General features: G+C 33.1%; 1 protein-coding gene across 2 annotated transcripts; it reads right to left on the reverse strand.

Moving 5' to 3' along the window:
- Positions 1-7,006: 7,006 nt before the first annotated feature.
- On the reverse strand, positions 7,007-10,528 carry LOC100527827 (heavy-metal-associated domain-containing protein). 2 transcript variants are annotated; one of them, NM_001362482.1, is made up of 5 exons: positions 10,326-10,528; positions 10,002-10,149; positions 9,491-9,690; positions 8,191-8,281; positions 7,007-7,648 (listed from the first exon to the last, which is right to left on the reverse strand). In NM_001362482.1, exons 1-5 carry the CDS (start codon positions 10,332-10,334, stop codon positions 7,314-7,316), a joined length of 783 nt encoding a protein of 260 aa, NP_001349411.1. In that variant the 5' UTR covers positions 10,335-10,528; the 3' UTR covers positions 7,007-7,313. The 2 variants fall into 2 exon arrangements, with proteins under 2 accessions (NP_001349411.1, NP_001238056.1); NM_001251127.2 differs by having other exon boundaries at positions 10,002-10,155.
- Positions 10,529-15,824: the final 5,296 nt, after the last annotated feature.

Below are 15,824 nucleotides of genomic sequence, written 5' to 3' on the forward strand. Positions count from 1 at the left end.
CCATCCAATGTGGGTATGGTCACACTTCTTCTTGTACCTCCACATAATGCATCCATCGTTTTTGCCTTCAAACCAAATTGGACAGACACCATCCTCTTCCTTTCACAACTAAAATATTACCTATATGTTATTCTTATTATTATACTCTGCTTATATCATTTTCTAATAAATATCAACATTTTTTTTTTAAGAAAACAGTCCTGTTATTAAATCAATAAATATCCCTGTATCAGTAATTAATATAGACTTGATTACACTTTTTACTTCCAACATATCACTTATTTACTTCTTCTTCTTTTTTTTTTTTTACGAATTTTGTCCCCATTTTTTTTTTATTTGTGCATTTTGTTCAACTTTTAAAAATGTTGTGAATTTTGTCTTTCCGCCATATGCCTGTTAAATCCCAAATCACATTAACCTTTTTTTACGTTTTTGAATCAGTACTAAGCTTATGCATTTAAAATAATTAATTTTGACATGGTGATGATTTTTAATTTTCACTATTGATGAATTTTAGTTTATTTTTGCTTGGCACCCGTACACTTACCGTTACATTTAGATTTTGAGCAAGAGTTTAATCATCTTTTGTTGACATGTTTGTCCTTGACGACTAAGACATGAATCATGTGGGAATCCTTAGACAATACATAATCAAAGGAAACGAGATTTCAATGGTTCCCTAAATAAATATATTAGATTTAGAATTTAGTAGACCAAAATAAATAAAATAAAAAAATCATGCAAAAATTGAAGATTGGACTTAACTTCTATATATGTTTTTTAAAAAATGGAACTAAGATTGCAATAAAAAAATAAAGTGACTAAAATTATGGATTAAAAATTAAAGAAACACTAAAATTGTAATTTAACCAAAACAATAAAATTCATAGAAATGGAACTAGAAATCAAGTCCCGTCAACACAAGTCTAACTTACATAAGGAAACTCACAAAATTTTAAAAATCACAAGACTAAAATTCTGAATTAAAAATTATAAGGGGTCAAAATATGTAATTTAGTCTATTATTTTTAATGTTAATAAAATATATGCACTTTTTAATCTTTACATATTATCATTGTAAATAATATATTATTTTTATACATACATTAAATAAGTTAAGTGTTTTAGGAACTTTCATCAGAGTTTTAAAACAAAAGATCTTGTGTTCAAATCCTATATTGAGGAGCATTTTTCATGATGTTCTAAATCATACATGATGGAAGGACTTCACTGAAAGTTGCGAGAGAAAAAAAATGGCGATGCAGTTCTTTTCGGTGAAATGATGGGGAAAACTCCGATAACCATTAAAACCGGCGATAAAAATGAGTGATCAAAACTACACATTAAATGCACTTTTTTTTAATAATAAAAATGTTAGGAAGAATGTACGTGATAGTAGTAAGGAAGAAACAAGATAGGGCTAGCTTCGGATGTACGGCCAAGAGTGGAATCTTGTTTTGCAGCTCTATGACCAGTTTGGTTTATTCATCACAGGAAGGAGAAATGGAAGATGGAAACACTTGCTATGGCATGCTACGTGTTGGTGTATGTGGAATGCTAGGAACAACATCGATATCATTTGTCCGGACCAACAGTTTGATGGCTCACAGATTTTAGAAAAAAGATCAAAGTTATTTCGTGGCAGTGATTTTTATACAAAAGGAAACACAAGTCTCTTATTTTCTTTTCCTCTTGGTGCAACAATCATTTGTTCTGTCTTAACACATAGCACAACCAAACGGTTCTTTTTGGTATATATGATCTCACTTCTCACCTATATGAGATAGACACTTTTTGATGTAATTATGCATCGGTACTTCTTACCATATATATATCCCTTTAAAAAAATGATTTAAACTTAATTAGCAAATAATATTTATCGATAAAAAAATTATTTTCTTCCAATAATATTAAAGCATGTTTTTTTCTAATTAGTTTCTATTATCTACTCAACATATCAAATCAGAATTTGAATTTAATTAAATAAGAGTTGTTAAATAAGGAAATACTTGTCCTACTATTAAAGGATTTTTATATATGCGCTGAATCCTCTGAGAATTCGTTATATATTTAACTTGATTTTTTTGATGCAGATATTTAACTTGATTAGTTGCGCTTTCTGCAGATATAGACAAACATCATGAATTTGTTTTCATTAACGGAACTTTTTTTTTTCTCTTAGTATTTTAATAAATTTAAGAGAAGAGTGTCAAATTGAGTCAATGTCCCATGACTCATCATGAGTTAACTGTGGGTGGGATAGTTTAAAAGAATAGCTCACCTAAGACCTCATATTAACTTAGTTCAACTCGATCATTTACATGGACTCAAGTCCGTTTATTAAATCAAGGCATTTTTTTTAAATAGCTCAAAATAATTTCACTCCCTAACTTTCTTATCACGTGTGAAGTAAAAAGGTTTAAACAAATAATCTTTAATTTTCACTTTCATTTTCTTAATTTTTTGAGTTTGGTGAGTTAACTTGTTTAGTCATTAATTTGAGTGGATTGCCATAGGTTAACTTATTCTGTCATTATTAGTAACGAGTTTTTTTTTTTTTAATGAGGATTATTTGTAACGAGGTTGCAGTCAATATGCTTTACAAAATTTCATTTCTATGTGGGAAAAAAATAAGAGGTCATATTCGATTCTTCTCTACTCTTCATCAAAGTAATGCCTTCGCAACATAATTAATAGTCAAGTGGGGTTAAAAAAAAAATTATTTTTCTTTTATATGTCAAACACTGTAATAGTACACTGTAATAGTTTCAACACGTAGAGGACCAATTGATGTTGGACATCAATATATCTTCCACAGATTGCACTTCCAATCATTTGATTTGGGTACTTGGTTCGTGGGATTTTTTTTTTTTTTTTTTGTAGAATCCAATCCTCGAATTGTTGTCATTAAATAATACTAATGTTTAATTACTTTTATAAAAAAAAATCTATGAGGTTCTTGTAATGTATTTGACTTAGACACGACATTCTTTAGAATATTTGTCATTTTCCCCCCTCCTAGATATCTATATATAGCCAAATTAGTTTGATGGAAAAAGTTGCGAAGATTAGATTTGCTTAGCATCTATTAGTGGTTTGATGTGGTAGAGTAATGATAACAACAAAGTAATGAATATTATTTTGAGTATGAAAATACATTTTTACAATAAATAAATGATCAAAATTAAATTGAAGAAAATAAATTACAAATAATACTGAGCATATTATAAAATTTTAAAAATCTAAATTGTTTACCAAGTTGCTAAATGTTTTCCAATAACCAAACAGGTTAAAGGATACATATATTCACCAAAGAAAATGATAAAACGAAGACAAATTAACGGAATTCAATACTAGTGTGATGTGGCATGTAATTGACTCAAACATCCCTGGAAATTTGACTGTGTCTCGTATGTGAATTAGATTCTTACTCTCAATGATTGAAATAAAAAATTTCCATGGTTTCACACCAATGGCCAAAAACTGTCCTAATCCCGAAGGCATATGACCTTGCACCAACCATACCAAAGGAGAACTTGTGGGCTCATTCACGGGGTCCCCTTTTAGACTTTTGTAAATTCATTATTATAAGTATAATTGTCTGTATAAGTTCATGAAGTACATTTTGCTGTTAAATTAATTATTAAATACATCATAAGATATATTTTAAATTTTGTTAAAAATATTTTTTAACTTGTTATGATATATTTAAGAGTAGATGATAAAAATTCCATTATATTATCGGAGAACAACCTAAAATTTAAAGTTGTTTTCAAGTCAAACAAAACAAATTTGTTATCGTTATCTAACAAGCAAATCTTGGGATAAATAGGTAGATAAATAGATTTTTTTCATACAAAACCCATCCCTAACTAAGTATGTTTCGGATATGGGTATCCTCACTAACATGCCTATTATTTTGAAAATGAAACTTGTGGTTGTTTTGATCACCTTGCATGCAGTGGCGGACCTACATTACTTTGAGGGTGTGCACTTGTACCCTCTCATTTATTAAAATTCATCAAATTTTTAAATAAAATTTTATATTTTTATATTATTTTATTTATATTTATATAATTGAATCTACTGATTTTATTTTTTATAATGTGCACCCACTGATTTAGGATCTTGAATCTGCCCGTGCTTGCATGTATGGACTGATGCACAACTTACAAGACTAGACAGTTGTTAACACCAGCTGTTCGACTACATCTTACTCCCTATATTTGTTTTAAATTCTTCAAGTTGAGTTATTGTTCTTTCACTAATGTTGTGATCCTGAAGTTTCAAATGGATGGATTAATTGACACAAGTTGTTTTAATTTAATTAGTTGTCTTGATTTTGAACTTATGTCATTCTCTATTGTTGATAATAATTTTATTTAGTTTGAACAAGATTATCTGGTATAAAAATATATCTATTAAAAACTAAAAAATATTATATTACAAGTTTACAACTTCTAGGGGTACTTTATGAGAGTCAACTTTGAGTCTACGAGGGACGATGAATTATTCGGCAAGGGACAAAAAGAACACATTAGTTATTACTAGATGCATTTCCACCAGAATAGATTATTGAAGGTTGAAGGCTCACGGCCTATTAGGGCATCCTGGCTTCGGCCCTTTTCTAAGATACAATGACGATGCACACCTTTATCAACTGGCCCACGCTTATAAATATTTTTAAAATTTTGGTTACATCACATTGGAAGGCACCTACGAATTGAAGAGACCCACATCTTAAAATCAATACGCAATCAGAAATAATTCTACATCACTTTTGCCCCTTCCTTTTTATTTACTGTGCCTGATATCAAGGTGATATTCCTACTATTCTGAGTTTTAGAAGTGGGCTCGACAACAAGGGTTAGATGTATTATGAATGAAGCTAAATAACCTTTTTAAGTGCATGGATTCGAAACGTTCTGCAAAATACTTTTTAGCCACACCAAGCAAAGCTCATGCAAGTATTGGTTTTATACTCCAAAAAGTCTGTATTGGGAAATATAAATCCATAAAGGAGGTGAGAGGCACATTCTAAAAATCATTGTAATTTTTTTCCCTTGATTTTATTTGAATTTTTTTTTGCAGATTTTAAAGATATCTGAGTCGTAGTACTGGGATATATTTCATATCATAGAAATCTACTTTCATTTAAAATATTTTGTCTTTTTTAATAGATAACCAGTTCATTTTCTTTTATTATTCCTATAAATTTATTTAAGTGTAGGATATATATGTTGATTTATTTATTTTAAAAAATTAGTACATAATCTAAATATACTATGGAAATTTTCATGTATTTATAATGTTACTATATGCAAATAAGCTAAATTAAATATGTAAAAAAGTGAATGAGTTTCTCCAACTATAGTAAAAAAGATAAAGTTGAATTTTGATTTTTCATTCCCCATCTCTTTCTAAACAAACCCCTCCCCCCTCTTGATGAAAGTAATATTGGCCTATGTGATTTTTGATTGGGCCATACAATTTTGTTCTTAGAAAAATTTTTGGTGAATTAAAAGATGAGTGTTTATAAATATTTTTAGTCTCAATTTCTAAGCAATGTAAGATTTTTTTAGCATATCAAAACATATAAAAAAAGTATATAAACATGATAAGATAGATAGATTATCTTGATCTTGGATTACCCCCAATGATCATTGACCATTGACCATTTTGACTGATAACTTCTGCAGATTGCACCTATCATGCACGCAACTGCTTCATTAAAATGTGTGATTAATGGTTAGATCTAATGAACCCAAATCTATGTCATCCCCAGAGCACTAGGAATTCGAGAAGGATATATAGTGGGTTTCTTTTCAAAGGAAAATCTTCAAGTGAGATAATGCTTCAAGTTTGGACACAAAGGAAAGGCCATTAAGATGTGCATAGCACCTAGTCTGCCTTTGGCATTATTCTGTTCTGTTTTGTCTTGAGTCACGCACGGACACGGTACCACAACTCCAATATCAGTGTGATTAGGACCTGAATCGAACCAGTCTCCTTCACCTTTTTCCTTTTGTATGCCTGTGCTTGTCCCAGACTTCATTGTCTACTGTGTAAAATGTAAATGTAGTTCAACAATTGCCCTGTGGTCCAAGTACAAACATTTACCCAAAACCAAGAGATAAGGTTGCACTATTTCCTCTGATGTTATCAGCCTATATTATATATTCATTTGTACCACGCACTACATAAGCCTCTGCACTGTATCTTAAGTAAGCTGAGCAGTGAGTCTAGTATATGAAATCTGAAATTGTGATCACCAAGGTTTAGCTACAGGGTTGGTGTTAGTGTTTGCCTATAAGGACTGAAAAAAGTGTCAGTTCCTGAGGTTATCTCAATCTAGAGCAGGACTTAAGTTGCTAGGTCAACATGCAAGCAAGAGCCTCACTAGTCATTTCTTTAGGTGAGAAAGTGGATTTGGAATCTCAGGCTACTGACAGAAACATGGTAAGCCTTTTAACATTTTGTGTCAAGTCTTAATTAACCTGTAATGGTATGAGTTAATGGGCCACAACAAGAAGGGAATGTGATGATTCGGAAATTGGGACTAAGCCAAGCCACATGTTCTAAGCCTTCCAAATTCTGCCAATTATGTGTCAACATTTTGAACGCCTATAGCTTAAGTGTCTAGTCAAATCTCATCCAAATCAACTTGGCAGAAGTCAACATGGAACATTATGTGAAGGAGCCATGTCTTGTCTCTGGATAGCCTACCAAACCTTCCCTTTTGATCCCCCGTGTGATCCTTATTTAATGATTGCACAAATCACACAATACCTTTCGAGTTCCAAAACTAAAAACCTGTGGTATTCCTTTGTCACTTTGCAACATTCACCTATGAGTGAACCAACCCTATTCAACCAATGATAGAGTTATTGTGATTGAAAAGAGTTCTGAGATGAGAAGGTAATTCCAATTCCAACGAAGCCTATAATTTGAAGACTGAAATTTTGTATTGTAAACACAGGTACTTGCTAAAGGGAACCAATGACTATTTCGGAAAATTCTTAAAGAGAGACCATTGCATGCAATTTTCAACGTCAACATTCATGGGCAAAGAGATTTTAGGCCAAAATTCACTGAAGCATGTTAACACTTACACAAACTGATATGGCAACGAATATACTACTTGAAACCTCAAAAGCACAAGAAATAAGACATCTAACTTTGAGGGACGCTATGTAAAGGAACCAATGTACCCTTAACATACTCACACTGGTACATATTCTTAGAAAAACATTGAAAAGAAAACTACTTCAGCTAATTACTGTTCCAACTGAAATACGGAATTACTTGCTGGTTTACATAACAGAGCAGGCATTTGGGTTCTCGTCGCTGAAAATCTCGGGGTCATAAGCATAGTCGATGTAGTTTTTGGATGGCCAGTATTCACTTCGTTTGATTTCAGTTTTGTTATCTTCTCCTCCCTTGTTTTCTTCTTCACCTCTTTTCTCTTCTTCTTTCTCTTCCTTTTTCTCCTCTTCTTTCTTTTCTTCTTCCTTCTTTTCTCCGTCCTTCACAATAGAGGCTTGCTTTTTGGTCCTCTTATATACATGATCAACAAGCTTGGCAGGGTCGACCACACCTTTTACTATAACTTGATCATTTGCCAAGTCTGTTTCCACTGATTCTACTCCTGCACATACAATTATTACTACACATTATTAGTATGACTCATATCACGTAGCAATTATTGATGTATCATTTATGGATTATGGATGTCAGTTTTTAGAGTGTTAAAGAGTAGGGCTTGGAATGTAATATCATTATGTATTTCTCACAAAGTTCAGAAACTTTCCATGAAGAAGTTCAGAAACTCTATCAAATAATAAAAAAGTGTTAAAAAAATGAAGTACCGAAAAGTATATTATCAGCTTTTTTCTTGTGATTTTAATATTCCATGTTAAACTTTTTTTTGGTGGGCGATTCCATGGTAAACTTGAACAAAGAAAGGTGTAAATCAAATTAAAGGGCAATTAATCATGCACTGCTGTTTTTTTTTTGGGATTCTCGTTAGTCATTACTATTTACTAGTAATTAGTAGTCATGATAATAAATAATGATTGGAGGACACAAACTCATGTAGGGCCTGGAATTTAGCATAATTGATCCAAACCGGGGTTGTTGTACTTGTAAGTGGCCGAGTGAAATAGAGAGAAAGAGGATGAATATTTGTACCTTTAATCTTGCGGATTCGCTTCTGTATAACTTGAGCACATGCTTCACAATGCATTCGAACTTTTAGGACAACTGTTACCACAGGAGGAGGCTGACGAGCAATTCAAGCAATCACAAGATAGGAATTAGATTACTGTCAAGTACTCAAGTGTCAACTTTGGTTTCACATGGATTATTTTACTTAATGATCGAGAATATCTTAAGCAGGAGCATTATTTAAAACTTAAAACCACAGCAGGAAAACACAACACAAGAAACACTCAGTACAAAATAATTAAAAGACCTTGTCTTGAATTTTATGTCTAAACCAAACCATGTTGTCACACAATAGAATAGACTATCTTATAATTTTTCAATTCAGGAACGAGCCATGGCATGGGGTTTCCAACTTCCATTTCAAGTGTTAACTAAAAAAATCCTAAAAGCAAACATTATCCACCTATGGGCTAAATATGGCCATTCCCCCGATTCACCCCAATTTGAAAATTCTCGAATACAACCCAATATACTATTGATCATGATATATTATTAAGAATGTATCAAAAATTTATTACTCTAATGCGCGAGTATTTGAAATTCTTTTCCCACCCTATCATTAGAGTACCAGCAGAGCAGAATAGTATTAATTGGATCAGACAAGTTAGTCTTACCATGTGAATCTCATCCATTGTATTATAATAAATAAATGGAATGAAGAGCGCCTGTAGTTTTAACATTTAACCTCCATAGCATACATACGTCACATGGTTATGTGGTGTGAAAGATTTACCGATGTGTGGAAGTGAATGTTATGAAAGTGGGACACGGTAAAACCAGGGGTACTGCACCCGTGAATCCAATTTTGCAGTGTCAAGTTGCAATTTGCAAAAAGGAGTGGGGTCAAACCCCTCTCATTTGTCACCGCCGTTCCCCTCGTTACGTGTGCCTTTCGGAGGGACATCGCTTTGTTTCGTTACTTTCATGTCAGCACTCACCCTGGATTGGATTGCAATGCAAAACTGCACTGCACCAACAATACAATACAATACACCAAAATTGCAAAAAGCTAGCTACCCACTCACACTGCAACTGCAAGCAGGCAATGTGCCTCTTAATCTCCAAGTTAAATAAATAAATTATATAATTAACCAAACTTTTTTGGTATTTGTAACTTTAAGACTATGTTCTTATTTCTTGGGCCGGGGTTTGAAAGTTTTTTAATGAGAATGATTGACTGCAGTATCTTATCGTGCTTGCTGAATATTCATTGCACCTATGGAACAGATAGAACTTAGAAGCAAGCAAGAAGAGAATGATTTACCTCATATTTTTTCTCCTCTTTTGGTGGTTCTTCTTTGGGTGGTTCTTCTTTCTCCTCTGGAGGTTTTGGCAAGGGTGAAATCAGCTCCACTTTCTTACCACTTTTCTTTTGTAGCCTCTCACACACCTTTATGGGGTCTGCTGCCTTTCCTTTCACTACCACTTTGCTTGTCCTGCTATCCGCACTCACCTCTTCCACTCCTGTTTTAAGAAAAGAAAAAGAGATTATATTAGAAACGTTAACACCACTTTATCAATCTTTTCCACCTCCTAAACAAACACCTTTACCTTTCTAAACTATGATCATCATTTGTCTCTAAAACAAATTTTTTTCAAAAGCAATCATGCAGATAACTAATTGATCCCTCTAACAAGGGGGAACAAAGAGAGGGAAACTAAAAGTTGAAGTACTAGCAAAACTAGCTACAGTGTCAAATTGTCAATCAGCATAAGATTCCTCGGATTAGTTAGAAGTTAAGTAATTAAAAGAAACAAAATGCATGAAAGGTGACCTTGGAATCCTTTCAATGCTTTTGCAACTTTCCTTGCACAGGCCTCACAATGCATATCAACTTTGAGCACTATTTCCGGTGGTGGCTCCTCTTTCTTCTCTTCTTCCTTCTTTTCCTCTTTGGCTTCTTCTTTGTTTCCTTCGTCTTTCTTTTCCTTTGCAAAAAACAAAATATTCAAATAACAAGACAACACAACCATAGAGTACTTAAGGGGGAAAAAAACTTGGAAGCAGCAGAGTTGAGAAGATGGGCGTAATAGCTGGAAAGAGGAAGAGGCAAAGAGAGAGATTGATTGTGAAATTGAGTGTAGAAGAGAAGTCTTACTTCACCCATGCCTGTGACAGTAGACAATGCCCTCTGCTTCAGAGATTTTAGTGGTTAACACAGATCTTAATGATGCCAATTTGAATGTTGAAACAATTGTTTTTATTTATTTATTTATGCACTCACAACACAACCCAACACGCACTCTCTCTCTCTCTCTCTCCCTGCCTTTCTGTCCATCGGAGCAATGTTGGGCTGAGCAGAAAATTTAACGTGTAGGGATTCTGTAAATCTGACGTGGGCACTTACTTTACTGCACAAACTACCGGAAATCTTTTTTAAAAAAGTATTATTTATTTATTTATTAACTCATTTTTAGGTTAGGCCATGGTGTGAGTTCTAGAACATGCATGAGTACATTATACTCACACCATGTATGTTTTTTATTTTTATTTTTTAGTGAATTGTGCTCACAGGCCTCGGTTTTTCTCATCGACTATCCTACAATTTCAATTTGTGTTATGTGTTACATGTTACAGTAGCATAAATTAAGCAAATTATTGTTAAATGTTCTTGTAAGAATTTTTTTTATTAATAAGAATCAAACTTAGATATAAAAAATTACAACAATTAGTCATGCGATATCTACGGGGGAATTCCTATAGGGACTAATCCTAGGAGGACGGAAATATAAAAGTCTGTTATCACAAAAGTAAAAAAAAAAAGTTATCAATTTGGAAACACAAACACCTCTCTTTCGTGAGAAGAATTTATTTGATCAATTTAGTATTTGCTCATTTATTCTTATTTTTCTTGTCTTTATTTAAGGTCCCGAATTGTTAGGTTGTTGAGGAGGCTACAAAGGAGATTTTTATGGGATGGTGAGGAGGGTAGGGAGAAGATATGTTGGGTTAGTTGGTGGAAAATTTGCTCTCCTGAAGAGCATGGTAGTCTAGGAATTAAAGATATTTTCATTTTCAATTGTGCAATCCTTGCAAAATTGAAACGGAATTTATTTCATAGTAGGAGTTAGGGGAGAAGGTACTTGGTTCAAAGTATTCGGGTTGGAGGGGGTTAGAGGAGGGAGATATAAAATCACATGAATCTATTTGGTGGAGGGATTTGAAGTTGACTTGTGGAGGGGGTAATGTGAGTTGGTTTGATACCTTAATCGAATGGAGGGTGGGTGATGGAAAAAATACATGGTTTTGGGAGGATAGGTGGTGTGGGGGGCATGCTTAAAAGATGATTATGTTAAGAGTTTTCCTTAATTCAGAGCAAAAGGGACAAGGGTAGGTGGATTAATGGCATATGGACTTGGGAGCTTAAATGGAGGAGAGAGCGGTTTGAATGAGAATGAGAAAACAATATGCTGAATGAATTCTATAATTCATTGCATGGATCGATAATTGGTAATTTTGGTGAGGATCATTGGCTTTGGATGGAGGATGAGTCCACTTTGTTTTCGGAAAAAACTGCATATCTGGCTTTGCACAACATGGAATTTGGTATTGGTGAAGTGGACATTTTCAAAACCTTGCGGAAATTAAAAATTCCACCTAAGGTGTCATTTCTACTTTGAAGGGTGTTCGGTGACAGGATCCCATCTAAGCTGAACTTATCCAAGAGGCAAATACATCTCGAAGACCAAGATTTATTATGTGTGTTTTGTCATGAGAGAGTGGAGGACACATCTCACGTGTTCTTTATTTACACTGTGACTCAACAACTTTGGTGGAGATGGTACAACTTGCTTGGCTTCTCAATGGCTCACCCTCAATCAGCCGAGGCACACTTTCGGCAGAATTCGTGTGGGCTCTTGGGAGCTAAATCTAAGGATTGATGATGTGCAATTTTGTGGGTGATCTGGACGCAGAGAAATAATATTGTGTTTGAAGGGAAACTGTTTGATATTTAGCAAATGTGGCATAAAGTATTGTTTTACACTTGGTCGTGGCTTAAAGCATCTCAAAAGGACTTTCGCTTTAATTTCCAGCAGTGGCAAGTGAATACTAGTTGCTGCATCTCAGTTTGATTTTTCTATGTTTATCCTTGGTGTTTGTTTAGGAGAGTTGGTCTTTAGGAAGACATTTTATCTTCTCTTATGCAGTGCACGACTGTATAAGGAAAGATTCAGTCTCTGTTGAGGGGCTTCATTTTATTTTGATAGATTTACTCTCAAGTAGGTGTGTGTTGTTGTGGAGATATTGTTTCTCTTGGCAGATCGTGTGGGTATTGATGCAGTAGCTTCCTGCTACTTGCTATTTTCTGTTTTTAGCATCTTTGGTGCTTATTAATCAAATATCGTTGCTTTTAAAAAAAACATGTCCGATAACTACCCCCAGCACGTCCACTGGATGATGACAAATAATAGAGATGAAACTAGAACTCAAGTCCCTTTAGTTCACCGTCACCACTTAAACCACTAACTTCCTGCAAAAATAGCAAAAGAAACCACCCTTTTTTTTATGTTATTTGATCTTTCAAAAAATTTCTAATTGTTTTGTTTATAACTGTATTTTCCCCTCTACATGCATATAATAATTTATAATTTATTTCATGATTTTTATTTGACTGGATTAATTTTATTTTAAAACATGATTAAGATTTAAGCGACATGATAAATCATATTAATTTATCATGGGCTTGAAGGCCATCCCAAGCCCTCACATAACATTGAACATATTAGGTGAATAGTAGATATTAAGATGTGTATGGTAATTTCATGCCCACACACCAAATATGGCATTGTCCTAATATCAAATGGTAGGTAATACTTGCAGGCCCAAAACCTTGTTGGGGGCTGCTTATATGTTTGGCATGGAACCCCAACTGTAAATTGCAAAATACCTTAAAGATTTAATTTCAGGTTGACTTCCCTTTTTTTTGCGGTAGGATTCAATAAAAGGTGTTGAATTGATATAGACTATAGAGTGGAACCTTGCAATTGCAAGCCATGCCACTGGCATTGATTGTAAATGCATACTATATCCCACTGTAATGGGTATTTATGTTTCTTCCTTTTGGGCCTCTTACCAATCCTATCAGGTTGTGACTTGTGACGAGAGAGATAAATAATAGTATTTTGCTATTAAATCTAACCGTGCACGCTAATTAAAAATAACGCTATAGAGAAACTTCAACACTCAATTGCTAACAGAGTTGCTTAAGTAACTTTTTAATGAGTCATACAAACCACTTCACACTTAAGAACCTTTGGTAGTTTTTTCTCCAACAGTGATAAGTTGCTTAAATGTTAATTTACATATATTTCATCATAATCTAAATGAAATGTTAAATTTTATAGTTAACGGTTACGCCACTAAGCATGTAAAAAGCAAGAAAGATGTCGAGTGCAAAGGATGGGTGAGTCTTAGAAGCTGAAGCTGGCCTTAAATATAGTATATGATACGGTAAAAAATGACAAAAAAGGTTATAGAATGTCGAGTGGCAAATGGCAACCAATACCATTCACTGAACGCCACGCTTATAGACAAAGCGTCATCCAACAGAGTCTCCATTAGTATCAGTATTGTGGAAAACAAAATCGTTTACATACACGATGTGCTAATTGTAAGGCAAGGTTATGGTACGAGAAAAATAAAAATAAAGTTTTTGTCCTTAAAGTAAACTAGGTGAAGCCCCCTCCTAGTCCCACATAAAGAATCCGAATGAAGCCATACACGTAGGTACAAAATGAAATATTAATGTACAATGCACTTGCTGCACCAATGTTGAAGCAAATCTATTGTCAGTGTCACTCACATACCCACCTTTTATACACACTACCATCTTCTCTTTTGTATTTTTTGGTTCGCAAGCATCTTATGGCCATTGAATTAATCAATTGAATGACAATCAATGTGACATGATATCCCTATGGGGAAGGAAAAAATGCGGAACTCAAGTATTTCTTCTCTCTTTCAAATCTAAGACATGTAGAGAGAAATATTATATGCAACTTTGAAGAATAACATGATTTCTTCTTATTTTTATATGGTATGTGATTTGACTGTTGTTTAAATTTCATCTGAGATAATAACGCATACATATGTTATAATTTTTTTAAAAAAATATATTTAATTAATTTACAAATTAAAATACATGTGTAATTCATAAATATTTGATAATTATTGTAAAACTCCTGCTGCATTTCTTCGGTCATGAAAAATCCTCATGCCTAAATGAAGCAAAGTTGAGAACTCATGGGCTCGATTTTCTATTTCGGGCCATTAAAATTGAACAGAGAAATAAATAATACACCCTCTCTTTACTTTTTACACTCCCATTTTCTTTTTTGTTTATATTTTATTCCAAAAATACACTTTTAAAAAAAATTAAGAATACACTTTTCTACTCTAATTCTTTTCATTTCATCTCTATAAATATCAGTCGTCACACTCCCTCCTCTCACACCTTCACGCACATTCAGTTGACAAAATGTAGTACTGCCTTCAATAATCATGTCAACACCTTTATAACCACAGGCTTACAACACCACAACCGATGTCAGTTTAAAATCTTCCGTAAAGTCAAATCACAAATTACAAATGTATGTATCTCTTTTTTGGTTTGGAAATAGATAACCGTATTGCTAAATTCACTTCACTCAGAACCATTTTGGTAGCCATGGTCAACTTATCCCATCTTGGGCTCACACTTAAAGAGCCCAATCTAGTATGGGCTGGCGTGTTGTACAACCAATATGAATTGACTTAAACCAATTGCAAGTTCTAGGCCAACCCATCGACGTCTATAAAATTTTCAACAATTTTAATAAACTATTGAACCCTAAAATAAATAATAGAAGAGTTTAATTCCAAGGTACTGTGGGTGTAAAAAAATTATACTGTTAATTAACTAAAAATCATGATAAATGTAAGTTTTAAGAAGTTATAGTAAAAATCAATAAATTTATCATATGATAATTTATAATTGAATAATAACATATACTATTTGTTTTTAATAAAAAAAGGTTCACATTTATAAATCAATTATCATTAAATTTTAACACCATAAGGTTATATTCAAATTTTAAATTTGTTTTTTCTCGTAATAAAGATCAAATTCCCGTGAAAGATATTCGTGATGCATATAAAAAAAACAAGGCGTTCAATTTCTGAAGAGAAAAAAAGGTAAATGAACAAGTTTTGATCACAGTATTTGAATAAGATTCATTTCTCCTTAACTAAATTTATATGAATTTGGTTGAATTTAGTTAAATGCTCAAGACTAAACCTAAATTCGACCCAATAGGACTTATAATTTGTAATTCAAAGCAACTTAATGACTCAACTAATCAATAGTAAACTAACTGTTAAGCTAATTTAAAGCTAAGAAGTTAGTTGAAAGTTAGAAAATTAGTTAAAAATTGAAAGATAATAAGTTAGCTTATTTATCTAGAAGTGTTTTTGATAAAAGTTAGCTATCAAATATCGAAAGATAAAAATATATGTTTGCCTAAAAAGTTTTGTTTTTCTATTTTCCTTTTTTGGTCTCTAACGAGGGCAATCGGTCAAGGATTGGTTTCCAAGCTTTTATTCTGAATGAATGAAAAAG

This window comes from Glycine max, chromosome 17, assembly GCF_000004515.6.
Source record: "Glycine max cultivar Williams 82 chromosome 17, Glycine_max_v4.0, whole genome shotgun sequence".
Taxonomy (NCBI): domain Eukaryota; kingdom Viridiplantae; phylum Streptophyta; class Magnoliopsida; order Fabales; family Fabaceae; genus Glycine; species Glycine max.

What these genes read in the sequence shown, in the direction of transcription:
- LOC100527827 (NM_001251127.2), bottom strand. An exon ending in AAGAGGAGAAAAAATATGAG is followed by an intron (nt 8,282 to 9,490) that starts GTAAATCATTCT and finishes ATTGCTCGTCAG; the next exon opens with CCTCCTCCTGTGGTAACAGT. An exon ending in GCGAATCCGCAAGATTAAAG is followed by an intron (nt 7,649 to 8,190) that starts GTACAAATATTC and finishes TTGTATGTGCAG; the next exon opens with GAGTAGAATCAGTGGAAACA.